Genomic DNA, 24,835 nt, shown 5'->3' with positions numbered 1-24,835 from the left:
TTTTCTGTTGACCAATCATGATACAATGGTATTAAGTGAGCAATAGTTACGTAACCACAAGAGTAAAAGATGTTTATCAGTTTTCACAATCAATAGCCAGAAAAAAAATAAAAGTTGCAATTGCAAACCATAATGCAAACATGATTAACTTAACAATATAAAATAGTTGCATACAATTTGGGAGGGTCAAGCAGAGTAATGTGGTACATGGAAGTGTATACATGCACATGTTTTCATCCACCCAGCCAGTCTATATCTTTTGGTTGGTGCATTTAATCCATTTACATTTAAGGTATGTATCAATATGTATGATCCTATTACCATTTTCCTAATTGTTTTAGGTTTACTTTCTGCCAGTCTTTTCCTTCTCTTGTGTTTTCTTCCTAGAGAAATTCCTTTAGTGTTTGTTGTAAAGCTGGTTTGGTGATGCTGAATTCTCTTAACTGTTACTTGTCTGGAAAGTTTTGATTTCTCCATCAAATCTGAAGGAGAGTTTTCCTGGGTAGAGTATTCTTTGTTGTAGGTTCTTTCGTTTCATCACTTTAAATATATCATGCCATTCCCTTCTGGCTTGTAGAGTTTCTATTGAGGAATCAGCTGGTATCCTGATGGGAATTCCCTTGTATGTTATTTGTCATTTTCCCCTTGTTGCTTTTAATATTTTATCTGTCTTTAATTTTTGTCTGTTTGATTACTGTGTGTCTCAGTGTTTTCCTCCTTGGGTTTATCCTGTCTGTGTGTGTGTATGTATGTGTGTGTTAAGAAAAGAGAAGAAGGGAGAAAAGTGAAGGGAAGAGACAGTGATGGGAACAGAGAAAGACTGACCAAAGAAACGGTGTGTCAACTATTGGAAGGTTCCTTGGAATCTGAGTGGAAGGGAGAATTAATCAAAGAAGCACACTTAATGTACTAAAAATACATATAAACTCTAGAAATAAACTTTGAATTAAAAATATTTTGATCTGTGTTAAAAAGCATTAGAAAGCACCACTGAAGAAGATTGATTCACACAGCCAGTTTGAACACTTTTTTTTGGCTGCACTGGGTCTTTGTTGGTTTTTGTGCAGACTTTCTCTAGTTGTGGTGAGGGGGGGCTCCTCTTTGTTGCAGTGCTTGGACTGTTCGTTGAGGTGGTTTTTCTTGTTGCAGAGCACAGGCTCTAAGTGTGCAGGATTCAGTATTTGAAACGTGGGCTTCAGTAGTTGTGGCACATGGGCCTAGTTGCTCTGAGGCACATAGCATCCTCCTGTACCAAGTATCGAACCTGTGTCTCCTGCACTGGCAGGTGGAGTCCCATCCACTATGCCACCAGGGAAGTCCCCAAACACTTTTAATTGGATATAGTTAAAGTTTACTGTTCTAGTTACTATGCACTAAAGCAGAGATGGCAGACTGGCAGAACATGAGTCAAATATAGCAGTCAGACTGTTTGGCTGGGGCACTGGCAGTCAACATTGTAGAATTTTAAAAAATTGGTTGTATATGAATATTAGCAGCTTTTACAGGATTCTGAATTTTCAGCTTCTTTTGAAAACTGAGAACATCTGAAAACATTAGACCACAGTATCTTTTGACAGCAGTAGCTAAGACTATCAATGGCCTTCTTTAGGTGCAAATATATTTTCAGGTTCTCTAGGGTTCCTACCACTTTCTATGATTGCCTGCAGTATGACTATCAGTTGTCATTAATCACTGTGCTCATACTAATGTTTTTATCTTATAACAGAGTTAAATGAAAATTAATTATTTCTTAAATTTACGTCTGTTTTAGAAGTGGGGCAGGGGGAAGCTACAGGGAATAGGAATGTGTGTTTTAAGAAAAATAGAAGAGAATGCTTAATTTTTTTGAAATGAATACAGTTCCTATGTGTTTAATGGCAAACAGTGTATTTCTAAAGTCTACCTGCTTCACTCATTTATGTTATTAGACTAGCCTTGGGTTCAGTTAGTTCATGACTCTGTGTGAGCTCTCCTTTTAAATATTTTTGGAGCCCTTTGTGCTAGATACTGTCTGAAAGCTTTACATACATTAACTCATGTAACTGATATAATCACAGTGGAAAGTTTTTTTCATGATTTTGTCCACATTTTTAAAGGAAATTGGAGCATAAAGAGGTTCCATAACTTGTACAAAATTACAAAACCAGTCAGGGGCAAAGACAAGATCAGAGTCTGCCTTCAGGATCTATGCTCTTAACCATACTGTTACAGCTAAATTTGTTTGCCCCCTTTCATCTGAAGTTATGCAGGTGCCTTGTAGCCTTCACACTTTTGTCAACTCTTAATGGAATAAATTTCCCTTTCTTTTCCATTCACTTCTTTTTAACACATAGCTCAACTTTTTTTGTTTGTTTCCTTTAAAATGTATAAAGTTTTTTCTGATGACAATAGCCTGAAATAATTTCTCTCTTAACTCCTAAAGACTGTGTTGTCTCCTGCTGGCTTGTGATATCTTTTCTATCATATTGAACTATTATTTAAATTTATAATAATGTTTTTATCTTTTTATTTAATGTTTTCCCAACTAGATTATAATTTGAGTACAGGGAAAAAAGATGTTCAAAGATATTTAAATAATTATTTTTAACATATAGATTGCCTATTCCTAAAAATCTGAGATTGGTTCCAAAAGCAGTAAGTACTGCTTGACCTTTGCCTAAGATTTAACTCTAGGCAACTGAAGTAGTTGACTTCAAAGAGCCATAATAGAGAACTATTTAGTACCTAAGAGAGAATTGCTAATAAGAGTTTCAAGATATTCATTGTTATAAAATAACTGAATTTTGTTCTTTGTTCAGCATTTTAGTTTCAATCATTTTCTGCTATCAGAGTAACAGTCATATAATTTCAGGCACTGCTTATTTGTTTTTACTTCTAAAAAATTGCCTTTAGCATGAACTCTTTTAAATGAGCTGTTCTTACAACTTGTTTTATGAAGCTGGCACTATCCTGACACCAAAATTTGTCAAGGATATTACAAAAAAGGAAATTGCAGACCAATATCTCTCAGAGATCGTAAAAGTCTGTGACAAATTATTAGAAAACTCAAACCTGCAATATATAAAAATGAAAATACATCAAGACTAAGTGGAATTTATCCCAGAGTTGCAAGATTGTTTAACAGTTGGAAATCAAAGAACAAAAGAGAAAAAATAATCATCTTGATTGATGCAGAAAATATATTTTGAAAGAATTTAGCATCCACTCATGATAAAAACTTGGCAAACCGGATAAGAAGGAAAGTTCTTAAGTGTGATTAAAGAGCATCTGTGAAAAACCCACGGGCAGTATCACAGTTAATAATAAAATATTGAATGCTTTTTCCTAAAATATTGAAAAGGCAGGGATTTTTGCTCTCATCACTTCTATTTAATATTATATTGGATGTCTCAGTATAATAATACAAGAGAAAGCAATAAAAATCATATGTGACTGGGGGCTTCCAGTTTAAGATGGTGGAATGGAAGGGTGTGTACTGATCTCCTCCTGCAAGAGCACCAAAATCACAACTGTTTTGAACTCTTGAACAGCCATCAACAGGAGGATGTTGAAACCCACCAAAAACAGATACCCCACATCCAAAGACAAAGAAGAAGTCACAGTGAGATAGTAGGAGGAACACAATTGTGATAAAATCCAATCCCATACCCGCTGAGTGGGCAACCAACAAACTAGAAAACAATAACACTGAAGAAGTTCTCTGACTGTTGTGAAGGTTCTGAGCCCCATGACAGGCTTTCCAGCTTGGGGATCTAACAAAGAATGGGAATCCCCAGGGAATCTAACCTTGAAGGCCAGCGGAATTTGATTATAAGACTTACACAGGACTGGGGGAAACAGAGACTCCACTCTTTGAGGGCACAAAATTTTGCTTGCACCAAGACCCAGGGGAAAGGAGGAGTGACCTCACAGGAGACTGAGCCAGACCTACCTTCTAGTGTTAGGCAGTCTCCTGTGGAGGCATGGGTCAGCAAGGGCTCGCCACAAGGATGGGGGCACTGGTAGCAGCAGTCCTGGAAGATGCCCCTTGGTGTAAGCCCTCTTGGAGGTCACCATTAACCCTACCATAGAGTTCATAGACCCCAGAGCTGGGTCACCTCAGGCCAAACAACCAACAGGGAGGGAGCACAACCCCACCCATCAGCAGATAATTGGATTCTAGCTTTACTGAGCAAGGCCCTGCCCACCAGAGCAAGACCCAGTTTTCCCCACTCAATCCCTCCATCAGGAAGCTTATACAAGCCGCACTTAGCATCATCTACTAGAGGGCAGATAAAAGAAGCAAGAAGAACCACAGTCTCAAAAGCATCACAGAAAGCTAATCAGGATGAAAAAGCAGAAAGTTATGTCCCATGTGAAGGGACAAGATAAAACACCTCAAAAAACTAAATTAAGTGGAGATAGGAAACCTTCCAGAATAATGATAGTGAAGATGATTCAGGATCTTGGTAACAAAATGGAGAAGATGTAAGAAGTGTTTACCAAAGACCTAGAAGCACTAAAGAACAAGCAGACAGAGATGAACAATACACTAGAAAGAATCAATAGCAGAATAACTGAGGCAGAAGAATGCATAAGCGACCTGGAGAACAAAATGGTGTAAATCACTGCCACAGAACAGAATATGGCCGTGGGGGGGTGGGGGATGAAGACAGTCTAAGAGACTTTTGGGACAATGTTAAATGCATGAACATTTGTATTATAGGGAGAGTCCCAGAAGGAGAAGAGAGGGAAATGACCAGAGATAATATTTGAAGAGATAATAGCTGAAAACTTCCCCAATATGGGAAAAGAAACAGTCAGCCAAGTCCAGGAAGCACAGAGAGTCCCAGGCAGAATAAACCCAAAGAGGAACACACAAAGACACACAGTAATCAAACTGACAAAAAGACAAAATATTAAAGCAACAAGGGAAAAAAATGACAAATGACGTACAAGGGAACTTCCATAAGGTTATCTGCTGATTTTGCAACAGAAACTCTACAAGCCAGAAGGAAATGGCATAATGTAAAGTGATGAAAGAGAAGAGCCTATAACAAAGAATAGTCTCCCAGCAAGACTCTCCTTCAGATTGATGGATAAAATCAAAAGCTTTCCAGACAAGCAAAAGTTAAGAGAATTCAGTGTCACTAGACCAGCTTTGCAACAAATGCTAAAGGAACTTCTCTAAGTAGAAAACAAAAGAGAAGGAAAAGACCCATGCAGAATAAACCCAAAACAGTTCAGAAAATGGTAATAGGATTATGCTAAGTCGCTTCAGTGCGACCCCATAGATGGCAGCCCAACAGGCTCCCCCGTCCCTGGGATTCTCTAGGCAGGAACACTGGAGTGGGTTGCCAATGGATTAAATGTACCAACCAAAAGACATAGACTGGGCAGATGAGAACATGTACATGTATGTACTTCAACTTACCACATCACTGTACTTAACCCCCCAAATTATATGTAATTATTTTATATTGTTAGATTAATCATATTTCCTAATGATCTTTTATTTTTTGTCTGGCTATTGATTGTGAAAACTAATAAACATCTTTACTGTTGTGATTATGTAACTATTATTCACTTAATACCATTGTATCATGATTGGTCAACAGAAGATAGTAGAATTCTATATCACCAAAGCTATCATTTAATAGAAAAATCTATAATCACTTTTTAAAATCCAGATGCATATCAGAATTATCTTAGAATTTTTTCATAAATACAAATACCCAGGTATTGCATTTTTTTTCCCCAGAGCTTCAGATGTGTTTCTAATGAGTAGCCATGTTTAAAAATAACTAGACTATATGATGATCTTTTATCTAGTTTGTTTCACTTTTTCTATTTCATATTCAGTGCTCCCATTTCATTTAGTTTGTTTCCAACTTCTCCATCTCTTCTTTTCTGTTTGATGTTCTTTCTCAAGCCTTTATCAAGCATAGTAGAAAAACCTTTGTATACATATATATATAGTATATATAAGATAATAGATATATTTTAGAAAACTTATGAATTTTTGCCTAGCTAAAAAATTTATGACATTTTGATTCCACTTGCTTCACTTAATATGAATAGAATGCTAGGTTTCTAATTTTTTTAAAAAATAGGCAACAAGCAACACAGGTTTATTGTATAGTACAGGGAACTACAGTCAGTATCTTGTACCTATAATGGAAAAGAATCTGAAAATAATATATGTGTATATATATAACTGAATCACCTTGCTGTGCACTTGAAACACTGTAAGTCAACTATACTTCAATAAAATATATATATTAAGAAAAAAAATCATATGTATTTGAAAGGAAAAAAGTAAAACCCTTTGTGGATTGGAAAATCCTAGCATATCTGCAACAGTGGAAACAGTGGCTGACTTTATTTTTGAAGAAGAAGTGAAGTGAAGTTGCTCAGTCGTGTCCAACTCTTTTCGACCCCATAGACTGTAGCCTACCGGTAGGCTCCTCTGTCCACGGGATTTTCCAGGCGATAGTACTGGAGTCGATTGCCATTTCCTTCTCCAGGGGATCTTCCCAACCCAGGGCTCGAACTCAGGTCTCCCTTTATTTTGGGGGGCTCCCAAATCCCTGCAGATGGTGACTGCAGCCATGAAATTAAAAGACGCTTATTCCTCGGAAGAAAAGTTATGACCAACCTAGATAGCATATTAAAAAGCAGAGACATTACTTTGCCAACAAAGGTCCGTCTAGTCAAAGCTATGGTTTTTCCAGTAGTCATGTATGGATGTGAGAGCTGGACTGTAAAGAAAGCTGAGTGCTGAAGAATTAATGCTTTTGAACTGTGGTGTTGGAGAAGACTCTTGAGAGTCCCTTGGACTGCAGGGAGATCCAACCAGTCCATCCTAAAGGAAATCAGTCCTGAGTGTTCACTGGAAGGACTGATGTTGAAGCTGAAACTCCAATACTCTGGCCAACTGATGCGAAGAGGTGACTCATTTGAAAAGACCCTGATGCTGGGAAAGATTGAGGGCAGGAGGAGAAGGGGATGACAGAGGATAAGATGGTTGGATGGCATCACCGACTCAATGGACATGAATTTGGGTAAACTCCAGGATTTGGAGATGGACAGGGAGGCCTGGCATGATGCAGTCCATGGGGTCACAAAGAATCAGACACGACGGAGCAACTGAACTGAACTGAGCATATCTGCAGCATAAGTACTAGAATTAATAACCGAATATGGCATACAAGGCTGTAACATACAAGGTTGACAATCAAAAATTAATTTTTGGAGAGAGAAGTGAAATCATTTTTGAAACAGCATCAGGACTTTGTTACCAAAGCATACTTGGATTCACTTGCCCACACTCAGTAAAAGCCAGTCTATTGACATCAGGTTGTGGTGAAGGAAACTGCAGCATTTATTGTTGGGTACTATACATGGAGTCCGGGGCAGCTAGTTTTCAAAAAGCCTGAACTCCTCAGTGGGTTTCAGCAAAGCATTTTTAAAGTCAGAGTGAGGGAGGGGTGTCCCAGGTTATGTGATGAATTTATGTACAGTTCTCTGATTGGTTGATGTCAGTGAAGTAAATGGTGGTGTCACAGGGGTTAATTTTCATCCTTAGGCTCCAGTAGGTCATGCATGGGTGCTCATGATCATCAAGTAGTTAATTTCTTTCATTTGGAAGGGGTTTTAGCATCTGTAAAACAATTGAAGAAATTCAAATCAGAAACTATTATCTAGGTACTTTAGAGAGGAGCTAAAAGCAAAGGATTCTTTACCAGTTGAGCTATGAGGGAAGCAGAGGATGGGCTTCCCTCAAAGCCTAGTCAGTAAAGAATTTGCCTGCAACTCAGGAGACCTGGCTTCGATTCCTAAGTTGGAAAGATCCCCTGGAGAAGGAAGTGGCAACCCACTCCAGTATTCTTGCCTGGAGAATCCCATGGACAGAGGAGCCTAGCAGGCTACAGTCCATGGGGTCACAAGAGTCGGAGACGACTTAGTGACTAAATCATCAAGAGCAGAGGATATGGGGGAGGGATCTCTTGGGGAAGGCCACATAGGGTCCTGCTTGGTTATAACTTGTAAAATACTTCTTTCCTAATACTCTGAATTAATTAGTTTCAAAAGTAAACAGTTTCAAAAGATGTCAGCCCAGAAGTTCTGATTTTTTTTTTTGCTAATTTATTTTTAATTGAAGGATAATTGCTTTACAGAATTTTGTTGTTCTTTGTCAAACATCAACAAGAGTCAGCCATAGGTACACCCTGTCCCCTCCCTCCCAAACCTCCTTCCCATCTCCCTCCCCATCCCACCTGTCTAGATTGTCACAGAGCCCCTGTTTGAGTTCCAAGTCATACAGCAAATTCCCATTGGCTATCTGTTTTACATATGGTATTGTAAGTTTCTCTCTCCATATGTTCATCTACATGTGGAGTGGGTTGTATTAGTTTCAGATGTACAGCAAACTGATTCCATGTATATATTGCAAAATAGGCAACACAGCAAGTCTAGTTAATATCCATAACCACACAGTTAAACATTTTTTTCTTATACTATAAACTTTTGTGATACACTGTCTTAGCTACTTTCAAGTATTCAAAATAGTATTATTAACTATAGATATCATTACAGCACCAGAACTTATTTACTGTATTACTGGACGTTTATGTCTTTTGACCACATTCACCTTCCCCCACCCACACACACCTTCCTCCACCCCACGTCACCCCACCCTACCTGCCCCATAACCATCTGTTTTCTGTATCTGTAAGTTTATTTTTGTTCTGTATATTGCATGTAAGTGAGATCATATAGTATCTGTCAACTAATTTCAGTTAGTGTAATTCCCAGTTGTTTCCATGTCTTGGCTGTTGTAAATGCTGCAGTGAGCATGGGGGTACTGCTGCTAAGTCACTTCAGTCGTGTCCGACTCTGCGACCCTACCATAGACAGCAGCCCACCAGGCTCTCCCGTCCCTGGGATTCTCCAGGCAAGAGCACTGGAGTGGGTTGCCATTTCCTTCTCCAATGCATGAAAGTGAAAAGTGAAAGTGAAGTCACTCATTCGTGTCCGACCCTCAGCAACCCCATGGACTTCAGCCTACCAGGCTCTTCCATCCATGGGCTTGTCCAGGCAGGAGTACTGGAGTGGGGTGCCATGCCTTCAGATATCTTTTTAAATTAGCGTTTTTATTGCCTTCAGGTAAATACCCAGTAGTGGAATTGCTGGATCCTGTGGTAGTTCTATTTAACATTTTTTGAGAAATTTCCTGTTTTCCATAGGGATATACCAGTTTACGTAATCACCGACAGTGTATAAGGATGGTCTTTTCTACACATACTTGCCAACACTTGTTATTTTTTGTCATTTTTGTAATAGCCATTCTAATAAGTATGAACTGATAATCTCATTGTGACTTTGATTTGCATTTCACTAATTATTAGTAACATTGAGCTCCTTTTTATGTACGAGTTAGTCATTCTGTATGTCTTCTTTGAAAAAAGTTTCTATTCAGATCATCTGCCTGATTTTTAGTGATTGGTTTTTGTTATTGAACTGTATGAGTTCTTTTTTTTTTTTTTTGCAGATGCATATGGTTTGAACTATGGTCAGTTGTTTTCTATTTTCTCTTTAAACTAGAATTTTATGGATAAGAAATTTCATCTTTACTTGATCATATTTTTATCATGTTTGCTTTTTTCTAAACCAGGTTTTATCTTTTACCCTTCTTACTAGTTTTATAAGTGATTGACATTTACTGTATCTTTGCCTTTACCAATGAGATTTTTCCTCTCACAGTTTTCATATTTCTTGTAGTCTTTTCTGCTTAGAAAAGTACTTTTAGCCTTTCTCGCAAAGCTGGTTTAGTGGTGCTAAACTCTTAGTTACAGACAAGCTTATGCTTGTCTGTAAAACTCTTGATCTCTCCTTCAAGTCTGCATGAAAGCTTTGCTGGGTAGAGTATTCTTAATTGTAGATTTTTCCCTTTCTTCATTTTAAATATATCATGCCACTCCCTTCTGACCAGCAGAATTTCTTTTGAAAAGTCAGCTTATAGCCTTATGGGGATACCTTGTATGTCTTGTTGCTTTCCTCCTGTTGCTTTTAATATTTTCTCTTTATCATAAGTTTTGCCATTTTAATTACAGTGTGTCCTGGTGTGGTCCTCTTTAGGTTGCTTCTGTTTGGAATTCTGTGCTTTCTGCACCTGAATGTGTGTTTCCTTCCACCATGTTAGGGAAGTTTTCAGGTCTTATGTCTTCAAATATGTTCTCTGCCTCTTTTTCTCTCTCTTCTCCTTCTGGGACCCATATAGTGTGACTATTAGTGCACTTGATGTGTCTCAGAGGTCTCTTAAATTTTCCTAAGTTTTTAAATTCTTTTTGCTGTTCAGCTTGAGTGATTTCCACTACTCTGTCTCCAGCTCAACGATCCATTTCTCTGTATCGTTTAATCTACTGTTGATTCCTTCTATTGTATTTTTTATTTCAGTAGTTGTATTCTTCAGCTCTGCTTGGTTCTTTATATTTTTCTAATTCTTTGTTTAAAATTTCTAACTTTTCATTCTGTTCATTCAGTCTTCGCTTGAGTTCCTTGATGGTCTTTATGATCACTACCTCAAACTCTCTATTGGGTTGATTGCTTATCTCCACTTCTTTTAGTTCTTCTTTGGGGTTTTTATCTGTTCTTTCATTTGGAATCTATTCCTCTGTCACCTCATTTTGCTTAAATTGCTGTTTTTGTGTCTATGTATTTGTTGGGTTACATTTCCCAATCTTAGAGAAGTGGTCTTATGTAAGAAGTATCCTGTGGAGCCCAGCAGAACACTCTCTTCTGGACACCAAAGCCATATGCTCCAGGGGTGCCCTCTGTGTGGACTGCTTGGTTCCTTCTGTGGGCAGTCTGGTAGGCATAGCTTGCCCCCAGCCTGGTTGTCTGTGAAGCCGTACCCTGTGGGTAGCTACCCTCTGTTGGCGGGGGGTGGGGGTGGGGGGGCTTGGACCTGGCATGGCTGGCTGCATGGTGAGAGTGATCCTGGTGCTGGTTCCAGCCTGCTGCTGAGTGAGACAGGATCAGGAGGGAGCTGGCTATGGAGCCCTGGGAGGTGTTGGCGGGGGGTGTGGTGCTAGTATTGGCCTGCTGGTAGGCAGGACCAGTTCCTGACATAGCTGGCTGAAGAGCCCAAGGTATTCTGAAGTTGGTGTCTGCTCACTGGTGAGTAGGGCAGGGCCCTCAGGGTCCTGGACTGGTACCTGCCCATTGGTAGGTGGAGCTGAGTTCTGGGTTCTTTGGCTGTGGGGCCTGAGGGCCCTAGAGCTGGTGTTGGCCCTCTGATGGGCAGGCCAGGGTCCTTGGGCTCCTGGGGCTAGTGCCACCAGCTGGTGAGTAGGGCCAGGTCTTGGGCCCTTTGGTGGGTGAGGCAGGATCAGGGCTCAGAGGTCCTATTTACAGTTGTCCTGCTGGTGGATGGGGCTGTGTTCTCACTCAGCTACCTGCCAGGACTGGTTCTTACTGGCTGGAGGGTAGGGGCAGGTCCCAGCCCTAATAAGCAAGAGAGAGGATTCCATAATGGTAGATGCTAGCACCAGTGTCCCCAGGGTAAGTACTAATTGCCTCTGCCTGTCTGGTAGGCTCTTCAAGATTGGTCAGTGGGTCTGACCCAGGCTCCTTTCAGATCGCTGCTTCTGTCCTGGGTCATGAAGCATGTGAGACTCCCTGTACGAGTGGAGTCTCTTATTTCCCTTAGCCCTCTGGCTTTCCAGAAATTAAGCCCTGCTGGCTTCCAAAGTCAAGTGTTCTGGGACCTCATCTTCCCCATGTTGTACCTTCAGGTGGGGAGCCTAATGTGGGGCTCAGATCTCTGGGGTATGGATCCTGACTCTACCACATTTCTGCCCCTCTACCCATATCATTGTGGTTCCTGCTTTATGTCTTTAGTTGTAGATCTCTTCTGCTAATCTTCAGGCTGTTCTCATTGATAGTTGCTCTATACATAGTTGTAGTTTTGGTGTGCCACTGGGAGGAGGTGAGCCCAGGGTCTTCCTACTCCACCGTCTTGGCCCCCACCAGTTGTTAATATATTTTGGATATTAACTCTTATCAGATATTTAATCTGCAAATATTTTCTCCCAATCCATAAGAATTCCCATGCCATAGGAATACCATAGGTTTCTTTTTCATTTTGTTAATGATTTCCTTTTTTTTGTGCAGCTTTTTTGTTTGATGTAGTCCCATTTATTTTTTATTTTGTTGCATTTTGGGAATCCAGTTCTAGCATCAGACTGAGTAAACAGTGACCAAATGAAAATTGAAATACATTATATTATTTCATTCTAGGATCAAGCCCACTTTAGTTATATGGTTTATTTTCTCTTTTCTAGGTGTGTAGTCAACATATTTCATTCTTGATGTATCAACAACTTTAGTATAAAATTATGCTTTTTAAAAATCTGCTGAAATCTTTCAGGCTTGGCACATTCTCTGTGAGCATGAAATCCACTTCTATAGGCATATAGCCTTGCTAAAGTAAATCACGCAGAAACTTGGCTTCAGAAGAGTTAAGTCTTAGGAGTAGATTTAACAAGAGATACACAACACATGTATGCTAAAAATCATGAAACATTGCTAAGAGAAATTAAAGAAGGCCAAAATAAATGAAGAGATAAGAGATACCATAATCATGGATAGGAAACTTAATATTGCTAGATAGCAGTTATTCCCAGATTGGTCTAATGATTTAGTGTAATTCTAATCACAATCTTAAAAGGACTTTTTTTTGTAGAAATTGATAAGCAGATCCCGAACCATGAACTTCCAGATGTTCAAGCTGGTTTTAGTAAGGGCAGAGGAACCAGAGATCAAATTGCCAACATCCGCTAGATCATCAAAAAAGCAAGAGAGTTCCAGAAAAACATCTATTTCTGCTTTATTGACTATGCCAAAGCCTTTGACTGTGTGGATCACAATGAACTGTGGAAAATTCTGAAAGAGATGGGAATACCAGACCACCTGACCTGCCTCTTGAGAAGCCTATATACAGGTCAGGAAGCAACAGTTAGAACTGGACATGGAACAACAGACTGGTTCCAAATAGGAAAAGGAGTACGTCAAGGCTGTATATTGTCACCCTGCATATTTAACTTGTATACAGAGTACATCATGAGAAACGCCGGGCTGGAAGAAGCACAAGCTGGAATCAAGATTGCCGGGAGAAATATCAATAACCTCGGATATGCAGATGACACTACCCTTATGGCAGAAAGTGAAGAGGAACTCAAAAGCCTCTTGCTGAAAGTGAAAGTGGAGAGTGAAAAAGTTGGCTTAAAGCTCAACATTCAGAAAACAAAGATCACGGCATCCGGTCCCATCACTTCATGGGAAATAGATGGGGAAACAGTGGAAACAGTGTCAGACTTTATTTTTCTGGGCTCCAAAATCACTGCAGATGGTGACTGCAGCCATGAAATTAAAAGACACTTACTCCTTGGAAGGAAAGTTATGACCAACCGAGATAGCATATTGAAAAGCAGAGACATTACTTTGGCAACAAAGGTCTGTCTAGTCAAGGCTATGGTTTTTCCTGTGGTCATGTATGGATGTGAGCGTTGGACTGTGAAGAAAGCTGAGCACTGAAGAATTGATGCTTTTGAACTGTGGTGTTGGAGAAGAGTCCTGAGAGTCCCTTGGACTGCAAGGAGATCCAACCAGTCCATTCTGAAGGAGATCAGCCCTGGGATTTCTTTGGAAGGACTGATGCTAAAGCTGAAACTCCAGTACTTTGGCCACCTCATGCAAAGAGTTGACTCATTGGAAAAGACTCTGCTGCTGGGAGGGATTGGGGGCAGGAGGCGAAGGGGAAGACAGAGGATGAGATGGCTGGATGGCATCACCGACTCAATGGACGTGAGATTGAGTGAACTCTGGGTGTTGGTGATGGACAGGGAGGCCTGGCGTGCTGCAATTTATGGGGTCGCAAAGAGTCAGACATGACTGAGCGACTGAACTGAACTGAACTGAAGGTTTATCAGGAAATGTGAGCAATAGAGAATAACCAAAAGAATCTTGAACATAAGAACAATGTTGGAGGATTTATTCTACTTGAAGTTTAAGATTTACTGTGTATAAAGCTACCTAATCAAAAGAGTATAGTATTATTGTACAGATAAATCAGTGAGACAGAATATATTCATAGATGTAGTGTCAGTTGATTTTTGACAAAGATGCCAATACAATTCATTATGGAACAGAAAATTTTCAACAGATGGTGCTGGGAAAATCAGAGATCTGTGTGGAAATAGCATTAACCTTGATATACCTCATGCCATTCATAAAAATTAATGTGGGGTAGATCATAGATTTGAATGTAAACACAAATTATGAGCTGTCTAGAAGAAAATACAAGAGGATACTTTTGCAAATCTGAGATAGGCAAAGTTTTTTTTTCCCCCTTGAGAAAGGTTTCAGAACACTAGAAGAAAAAGAGAAAATAACTGCATCCAAATTTAAAACTTCTGTTTATCAAAAGACAGCATCAAGATAATGAAAAATCAATCTATACTTGGGGAAGAATTTCCACAATACATATATCTAACAAAGGATTGGGCATAAGATCTGTTCAACAGATCCTTTACCAGAAGGATCTATGAATGGCTAAAAAGCACATGAAAAGAGATACAGTATCATTGGTCATCAGAGAAATACAAATTATAACTACAGTTTCATATCAATTGCCACGTGCTAAAATTATTAAAATTTAAAACTTATATTGTTTTGGTGAGAATGTCAAGGAGCCTGAAACTCTCATATGCTGCTTGTGGGAGTGTAAAAGTCTGTGCAGCCATTTTGGAAAACTGGTATTTTCTTACCCTTTGACCCAACAAATCTCACTCTTAAGTGTTTTCCCAGGAGTAATAAAAGTATGTATCTGAAAAAAATGTATATAAGCTTTATTTATAATAGTCCCAGACTGGGAATACTAAATATTAGTAAACAGGAGATTTTGGATAAATTGCAGCATGTTCATATAGTGACATTTTGCTCAGTGATTAAAGAAAAACATGCACTACTGAAACACACAAAAGCATGGCTCAATCTCCAAATTATGTGGAATGGGCAAAGCCAGAGAGAAGATAGTGCCAAACTATTTATGAAATTCAAGAACAGGCAAACTGTGCTGATGGAAATCAGGTTAGTGGTTGCTTTGAGGAGGGGGGAAGATTGACTGGAAAAGGGCATGAGGGAGTTTCATGGGTAGTTGGAAATATACTACATCTTGATTGGGATGGTGACTACATGGTTGTATACATTTGCCAAAACGCATGAACTATACACTTAAGATCTATGCATTTCACTCTATAAATTTAACTTTGAAAAGGCCATTGTTTTTTTACTTTTAGCAAGAATCATACCAAATGATTTCTTTTTTCTATTCAAAAACTTGATCTTACTTCCAAGACTCCCTTTAAACTTTCTTAAAATTTACAATGGCTTGTACTTTTCTCTTTTTATTTTGCATCTTTGTTTTACTTACTGTATCTGTGTTAATCATATGCTTTTTTGTTCCATTATCTGTTGTTTTCTGATGTTGATGTCTTTGTCTCACAGCTAGATTTCACTTACTGAGAAAGATATATTAGCAATTCCAATGATATTTATGTATTTATGTATTTCTCCATTTAGATTTTTTTTTTTCATTTTTTGGATTATATATTTTGAGGATGTCCTATTAGGTGCATACAAATATGTAGAATTTTTATGTTTTTTGTTGGATTGACCCTTTTATCATTATGAAATGTTCCTTTTTATCTCTATTAATACCAGTTGCCTTAAAGTCTACTTTCTGTAGACTTCCCTGGTAGCTCAGACGGTAAAGCGTCTGTCTACAATGCGGGAGACCCGGGTTCGATCCCTGTGTTGGGAAGATCCCCTGGAGAAGGAAATGGCAATACACTCCAGGACTATTGCCTGGAAAATCCCATGGACAGAGGAGCCTAGTAGGCTACAGCCCATGGGGTCGCAAAGAGTCAGACACGACTGAGCGACTTCATTTCACTTCTATTTTCTGTGATTAGTATAACTATACCACTTTTTCTCTGGCTTTGCTAAGTATATGCAAAATATTTGTTGTTTGTATGTTGTATTTTTTTTCTATCTGTTTTTCAACCATTCTCTTTCTTTATTATAAGGTGTATCTCTTGTAATCAGCATGTACTTGGATTTTTTTTTAAAAATCCAATCTGAAATTGTTTGTTCTTTAATTGGATTTGAAGTCCTTTTACATTCAACATAATTACTGATAATTGGATTGAAATTTGCTATTTCCCTTTTGCCATCTGTTTCTTATTTTTTTTCCTCTTGGCATTGATATTAATTAAACATTTGTTATTATTCTATTTTCCCCCTTGAATAGTAAGTTAACTGTAAATTCTTTTAATGATTACCCTGGAGATGATTTCCTAAGAGACAGGAGACTTCTATTTCTTTGTTTTTTCTACGATACAGTAATTCAGGGGATCCAATAAACATTTGCAACAAATTCTTGTAGATTTACTGTATTCTCTTAATGTTTTTAAAGGACCTGAAATATTTTTTATGAATACAATGTTAAATAAATTAACTGTTGTTTCTAGAATCACACCCAGAAAATTTGATACTGTTCAAGCATCCAAGGGTCACAAAAGTGGAATTATCACCAGTGATGTTGAAGACTTAACTTTAAACAAGAGGGGAATACGGACATCGTTTACATTTAGGAAAGTGAGGCAAACACCTTGTAATTGTAGTAAGTATATAATTTGTTTCTACTGTAAATGGAATAAATCTAGTTTGAAAATCTTTTTAAGTCCATCAGAACTGAGAAGATCTTAACTCCTGTAATGGCATTTACCATATTCTGCCTTGTATTGTACTTACATATACTTTTCTTAACCACCCTCATTAGAGTTTATATTTCTTGAGGGCAGGAACTGTATCTTACTCATCTTTATTTTCCTTAAACATAGTACTTGAGCATTATTGGATTCTAAATGTTTTATTTATTGTACTCATGGTTAAAAGGACTACAGTTTGGGGGCATTAAAGTATCACTGTACAAAAATAGATTTTTTTGTGAAACAGCTTATCACATTTTTAAATTACTTCTCATTAATGCAACAGGGAAATTGAGGATGACAAATTGTTCTCTAATAAGTAGATAACTTTAGGGGGATAAAGAGTGGTTTGTCTTATTTGGAAAGGAGTGTTCAAAAACTTGTCAGGAGGATGCTGTTTTGTATTGTCTCTAAAAGTGCATCATTACCTGTTTTTCTTAGACTCAATAAATTAAAATCCCTTTTTGTTTTATAAGTAATGACAGTGATGTTAAGATTCTTTTTACATTTTGGTGGTTTCAATTATGGGAGGTATCTCAACAGGAGCTTTTGGACTTAGTCATCTTAAAATTATGTTTTAAATTAGAAATCCTTTTTATATGTGCGTGATATTATTCTGTTAGGAAACTTAAAAGCTTCATATTTGATATTGTCATGTTAGTGAAAAGCTTAAAATAGGTTTTAACAGATTTTTGTTTCTTCTGCTAAAAGTAGCAATGAAGACTTAAAATATCACGATTTTTTCATTGATTAAAAAATGTTTATTTAGCATTTGATGAATGTCTAACACAGCCATAGATTTACAAGCTATAAAAAAATAAAGCATGGCTCTGTACCCCAGGAACTTGAAGTCTAGTAGGAGAGAAAAGTTCGTTTTCTTATGCCAGTATTTTTGTTGTTGTTAAGGACATTAACTAAGTAATTTTTATTTTTTAAATTATAAAAGTATGATAACATTTACAGGAGACTTGGAAAATACAGAAAAAGTAATATATAGTTTTACAATATATTACAATTATTAAGTAGATAAATCAAGATTTTTATTTGGAGTTTCATTATCAAACTCTCAAAAAATAATAGAATGAATGTATAGAAAAATAGAAGGATATAGTAGACCTGAAAAGCACTATGAACCAGCTCAACAAAATTAAAGATTTATACAAATTTTCACACAGCAGCAGGGTACAAATTCTATTTAAGTTCCCATAGGCTATGAACCAGGAGACATTAGAATATCCAGGGACGTAAAACAAGGTGCAAAATTTTCATGATCACACACTAGCAAAGAAATGCTCAAAATTCTCCAAGCCAGGCTTCAACAGTAGTGAACTGAGAACTTCTAGATGTTCAAGCTGAATTTAAAAAAGGTAGAGGAACCAGAGATCAAATTGCCAACATCCTTTGGATCATCAAAAAAGCAAGAGAGTTCCAGAAAAACATCTACTTCTGCTTTATTGACTATGCCAAAGCCTTTGACTGTGTGGATCATAACAACCTGTGGAAAATTTTTAAAGAGATGGGAAGACCAGACCATCCTACCAGCCTGCTGTGAAACCTGTATGGAGGTCAAGAAGCAACAGTTAGAGGCAGACATTGAACAATGGACTGGTTCCAAATTGGGAAAGGAGCATGTCAAGACTGTATATTGCCACCTTACTTATTTAACTTCTGTGCAGAGTACATCATGTGAAATGCTGGGCTGGATGAAGCACAAGCTGGCATCAAGATTTCTGGGAGAAATATTAATAACCTTGAATATGCAGATGACACCACCCTTATAGCAGAGAGTGAAGAACTAAAGAGCCTCTTCATGAAGGTGAAAGGAGAGTGAAAAGGCTGGCTTAAAACTCAGCATTCAGAAAACTAAGATCATGGCATCTGGTCCCATCACTTCATGGCAAATAGATGGGGAAAACAGTGGAAACAGTGACTGACTTTATTTTGGGGGGCTCCAAAATCACTGCAGATGGTGACTGCAGCCATGAAATTAAAAGACACTTACTCCTTGGAAGAAAAACTGTGACCAACCTAGACAGCATATTAAAAAGCAGAGACATTACTTTGCCGACAAAGGTCCATCTAGTCAAAGCTATGGTTTTTCCAGTAGTCATGTGTGGATGTGAGTTGGACTGTAAAGCAAGCTGAGCACTGAAAAATTGATGCTTTTGAACTGTGTTGTTGGGGAAGACTCTTGAGAGTCCCTTGGACTGCAAGGAGGTCCAACCAGTCCATCCTAAAGGAAATCAGTCCTGAACATCATTGGAACTGCCTCATTGGAAGAGACGCTGATGATGAGGAAGATTGAAGGCAGGAAGAGAAGGGGACGACAGAGGATGAGATGGTTTTATGGCATCACCAACTTGATGAACACGAGTTTGAGCAAGCACTTGGAGTTGGTGATTGACAGGGAAGTGTGACGTGTTGCAATTCATGGGGTCTCAAAAAATCATACACGACTGAGCAACTGAACTGAACTGAAAGGTTTTGAAATCATACAGAGTCTGTTATCACTGTGGAATTATGTTAGAAACTGATATAAAAAGATATTTGAAAATAACATGCATATTTTCAAGTGCAGTGTGACATTTACCAAGAGAGATCTTTGGCTAGCCATTGAAAGCCTTAGGAAGGTTAAAAGACTGAAAAAACACAGAGGGTGATTGCAGAGAAGAAAGCATTTAAGTGAGCAATTAATATCAATATGATAAATTAATATCAAGGATACTTAAAAATCTCCATGCATTTGCTAATTAAATGTCTACTTTTAAATGATGGGTGTATCTAAGAGCCATAACAAGGAAAATTGGAAAATATTTGTAACAGGATAAAAATGAAAGGAAAATTTATTTCATGCAGCTGAAGCTGCTCAGTGCAACTAAATACAATGTGGAATATTAGATAAGGTATGGAAACAAATAATGGACACTAGCATAAGTGAAATTTGAACAAAACCTGAACTTTAGTTACTAATACTATATCATATGGTAATTTCCTTTTTTTTTTTTTTACAACATAGTATTTCTTTACTTTCAGAATTGGTTTAGAAGTTTCAAGCCTCAATTTTTTTTCAAATATTAATAAAATAATAAGCTTTTAAGACATTCAACAGTAATACTAGATGCCAGAATAATTGGACCTATATAAAGTTTTGAGTGAATATAAATTAGAAATCTAGCATTCTATTCATACTTAGTCAAGCAAATGGGACCAAAATGTCATAAATTTTTTAGCTAAGCAAAAATTTGTAAAGTTTCTAAAACATATATATTATACTTACTATTTATGTATGTATATGAGTGTGTGTACAAAAGCTTTTCTACTACACTTGATAAAGGCCTGAGAAAGAAGAACAAAAAAAGAGACCAAGAAATTGGAAAGCATAAACTAAATGAAATTGGAGTGCTGAATTTATTTATTTAGTGTAAGGGATGGTGTAAGAAGCTCTGATTATTCAGTTTACAGATTTTTTTTAAAGTTCAAGGCCAACTTTTAGATACTTTTAGTCAAAATTTGTGGATTTAAGTGATCTTCCCTTTACATAATTTAGATGTTCATAGTTTCCAAGAGAATACAATTTTTACCAAGATCAGTTGAAAGTAATTTGTATATTGTAGTGTAATTGTAATTCTGTTGTAACTGACATACTAACCCATCTGTTGCCACATGTATGTTAGAGCCCTCAAAGTTTCTAGGGCTACTCTTTTCTTAAATGTCCACATAAAGTATTTAGAGCCTCACTTTACTCATTAGTAGGTGATAGTTCCACCCCCATTTAAGATTTGGCATCTTCTAGTTACATTTAGGGAAAATTCCTGAAGTCATCAATGCTATAGCCCAATTCTTTGCTGCCATATGATTTATAAATATTGCTTTAAGTCTTATCTGTGATTTCTCTGGGAACACTACTTTTTCCTTTATTCTCTAGTATACTACCCATAAAAAGATGTTGTGTGTCACATGCTGGCTGAAGACAAAGGGAATTTAGAGCATAGCAGAGAATAGGAAGAATTTGAAATGAATATTAGATGGTATTATAAAGAACAGGGAACAAATTCAAAATTAATTTGACATATTGTATCCTAAATTTCCTCAGTCACCTCCTTTACTTTGTGTTCTCCTTAGGATTTACCTTTTTTTTTTTTTTGAAGGAGGCAGCACAATGTAGTCATTGAGAATGTGGGTTTTGGAGTTTCCGTTGCCTGGGTTCAAATCTTCTCTGACTTACCATCTTTGTCACTTTAGTATCATTATTTAATGTTCTGTGTCAGTTTCCTCATCTGTAAAATGAATGTACTGGTTCCTACCTCACAGTGTTACTGTGAGACAATATATATAAACCACTTCAAATAGTATTCATTAAATCTTGTGATTATTACCAAATCACACACTGTTTCTAGGTCTGGTTCTTCTTCTGAGAGTATTAGGGTCCCCAGAACTCCTACTAAGACAAAAATCCTAAATCCTGTTAATTGCTAAGTTTCTTCAGGTTAGGCCAGGCCCTTCAAGATCCTTTCTTGAACAGGAGGACCCTTAATCCTAAGATGAAATAAGCATCTTCAATATAAGGCATGCAGAATTACAGTCATGTTTTGTTGCAGATGGATTTACCCCTTTTTATATTAGACCCTTCACATATATAACTGGTAAGAACTACTTTTTTAAAATGTTAAATAAGAACCTACTTATCCCTAGTCATCAAATGTGGATTGATTTGCCTTTTCTTTTGTGAAAGCAGTCATAACTTTATTATTCATTTGGATAAAAATAATGGTTTAGGGATTTCCCTGGCAATCCAGTGGTTAAGACTCTGCACTTCCAATGCAGGAGGCCTGGACTCGATCTCTGTTTAGGGGTCTAAGATCCCACATGTTGTGGCCTAAAAATAAATGGTTTATATTGCTTTATTTTTTTCATCAGGTTACCCTTTGGTCTGTGATAGCCAGATGAAGGAGACTCCTGCCTCATTTCCAGAGAGTGATAAAGAAGCCTTACAACTGGAGCAAGATTATGTTCATCGGGTTTATGAGGAAATTGCTAGGCACTTCAGCAGCACGAGACACACCCCTTGGCCACATATAGTAGAGTTTTTGAAAGCTTTGCCGAGTGGTTCATTAGTTGCTGATATTGGATGTGGAAATGGAAAGTATCTTGGCATCAATAACGAGTTATATATGGCAAGTAATTACCTTTTCTGGCTTTATTTTTGCTTTATTTGTAAAGGTTATCACCTTCCTCATGTTATAATGCTGTGTTTTTAGGTCATTGCAGAAAATTTATAACAGGTTTAAAATTAATGAACACTCTTATTCTTTTTTATTCCCCTAGAAATTTAGAGGCATGCCATTATTTGTAGTTTCTTGGCTTTTTGTTCCCTTTAGATTATGCTTTCTAAGAAGATTACTTTATCAGTAAAACTATCTTATATAACTTTATAGGTTATAAAAAGGATTTTTATTTATAGGAAACATTTTCTTTGCTTAGTTCCTCATAAGAAGTATAAAGTAGATACTTTGATCCATCTTTAATAATTGAAGAAATTGAGTCTCACAGAGTTTTTATATTATTTCCTTGGTATTGTATTATTGGGCTTCCCTGGTGTCTCAGACAGTGAAGAATTTGCCTGCAATGTGGGAGACCTGGGTTTGATCCTTGGGTTGGGAAGATCCCCTGGAGGAGGGCATGGCAACCCACTCCAATATTCTTGCCTGGAGAATCCCCATGGACAGAGGAGCCTGGCAGACTACAGTCCATGAGGTCGCAAAGAGTCAAACATGACTGAGCAACTAAGAAGTGAAAGTCACTCAGTTGTGTCCAACTCTTTGTGACCCCATGGACTGTGTAGTTCATGGAATTCTCCAGGCCTGAATACTGGAGTGGGTAGCCTTTCCCTGTCTTAGACAGATAACTAGAACTTGAGCCCATGCCTTATGACTCCAAATCTAGTATTCTTTTACTCATAGTAGAAAAAAAGGTTAGTATTTATTGTCTTTCTGTTGAGAAAATTAAGCCTCAAGTAGATTAAAAATTTGACCAAGGTTATAGTGCTTGACCTAGGATTGAACCCACTTCTCTCTGATGCCAAAGTTTTCAGTTTTTACAATTTCCTTTTCTTAGGGATCACTTTTTTTTCCCTGCTATGTTAGGAAGTAGGAAGTTCTCCGTGCATTGGTGTGGTGTTTGTAAATACTCCTGTCAGCACTACTCTCTGAGGACTGGAGCTTCCCTTTCTCAAAGTTAGGGAAGGAAGGACTAGAGTAAGGGGATTATGTAAGGAGAATGAGAGCAGTTCACTCATGGGCTGTTGTAGTATGTCAGATTGCTTATAATCTTTACCTCATCCTAGATATTATACACCTACATAAAGAAAGAAAGGTAATACTGCAGTTGAGGAAAGGTAGACTTTTTTCATTAAGAGGCAGACAAAAGAATTGCTTTTCATCAAAATAAGACTTAAGTATTCATATATTGCCATCATGCTTACAACTAAATTTTAGTTTATAAAGAATAAGGTCTTGTGAATTAACTTTGTTTATATTTAAGAGGAAATAGGTTTTAGATTTGTCACAGCTCTAACCATAGTTTCAAACAATATATCTTCTGATGTTTTAATCTTAAGTTACTGTCCAAAAATGTTTTTCAGTGAGTTCTGCTTTTACACTTTCTTGATGGTAACCTACGGCTTTATCTAGTCAGGTATCATTTATGACAGTGAAACTAGGTTGAAGTCAGCCACATTGATTCAGTCATAGTATAACATTATCCTTTTACAGTCAAGACAAAAGATTTCTTGATATTCTGACGAAGAATCTAAAGCTGATTCAAGAAGGAATATATTCATCATAAGTGCCCTCACTCTCCATTATCTTCATTCATTTCATCTGTGGTAGGCTGCATGTATTCTTTTCTTTCTGCTCTTCTACTGCCATTTTCTGACCTTAGAGAAGGCTCGGTAGATGTTGTTCATGAATGAATGAAAACTACTTGTCTGGGTTGGAGTTAGGGTTTTCATTATACAAGAAATGGAATTATGTATGATAAAAGAGAAACCTACTCTTTTAAGCTGCTGAGGCTCCAACCTGGATGGAGCAATGATATTTGAGTGTATTTTGAACAGCATCTTTGAGCATGAAAACATGTACCTTTCTTGACATTCATGAGACGATGTGACCTGAGACATTATTCTAAGTATTCAAATATAGAATAGTCTCAGAATCTAAAAAAAGTATTAGTATCACTGTTTTATATAATTTCTAACAAAGTATATTTTTTTAAATCCTAGCTTGGGTTCTCTCAGAAATAGTTTTATGAACAACTATTCATTTCTTTTAGAAGTAAATCTGTTCTTTTCCGATCTGAGGTATGCATGCACTTTTTCTTTTGCTATTTAACTCAAAATTTCTATATTCTGGCTAAGAAACACTTCTTTTTCAGACTTTTTCATTCCTAGCATCAGCATTAGCTGTTGGCTTTATTTTCAGAGTTAAAATTTACCAAAAAAGATTTTATACCTTCAAGAAACTTATGGCCTTTATAATTGTACCAATACTAGATGAGATATGCATACCCAGAACTTGGCCTAGCTTATTTACCAAGTGATGTTTTGTGCATTGTTCTTAAAGTACTTTTAGTCCAGATGTATTTCTTAGATAAATAATTAATATTTGGTATGAACTTTCTTGGTTGTTATAAATAGTTGAGATTGCAAATTTAATAAAATAATAATAATGTCAGGTGTCTATTTATAATGGTAAGAATTGAAGATATGATTATATAGATTTCTTTTATACATTTCTGTTTTTGTTTGGCTTTGCTTTTTGACTGTTGACTGCCCAGTAAAGAAAGGAACAGAAAGGACCTAACAGTGTCAAGTACCTGCTGTGTGCTAAGTGCTATAATGGGGAAGTGGGAAAGCTGGCACTTGATCAGGTTATGACATGCTCAAGATTACAAGGTGTCAGGACAAGTTTTAACCTCATTTCCAACTGGAGAGTTCATACTGTGTGGCATTCTAATAAGAGAGA

The 24,835-nt window shown here is 37.3% G+C and overlaps 1 protein-coding gene across 3 annotated transcripts in view; it reads left to right on the top strand.

Annotated features, from left to right (window-relative positions):
• Nucleotides 1–24,835, top strand: part of ALKBH8 (alkB homolog 8, tRNA methyltransferase) — a 120,294-nt gene that overhangs the window by 65,438 nt on the left and 30,021 nt on the right. For all 3 annotated transcript variants that reach the window (XM_055547776.1, XM_055547774.1, XM_055547775.1), the window contains 2 exons: nt 16,575–16,726; nt 21,732–21,988. In XM_055547776.1, the coding sequence (XP_055403751.1) occupies nt 16,575–16,726; nt 21,732–21,988 (409 nt within the window). The remainder of the gene's footprint in view (nt 1–16,574; nt 16,727–21,731; nt 21,989–24,835) is intronic.

This window comes from Bubalus kerabau, chromosome 15, assembly GCF_029407905.1.
Source record: "Bubalus kerabau isolate K-KA32 ecotype Philippines breed swamp buffalo chromosome 15, PCC_UOA_SB_1v2, whole genome shotgun sequence".
NCBI lineage: Eukaryota > Metazoa > Chordata > Mammalia > Artiodactyla > Bovidae > Bubalus > Bubalus kerabau.
The sequence above is the reverse complement of the archived record's forward strand: the minus strand, read 5'-3'. Positions and strand labels throughout refer to the sequence as shown.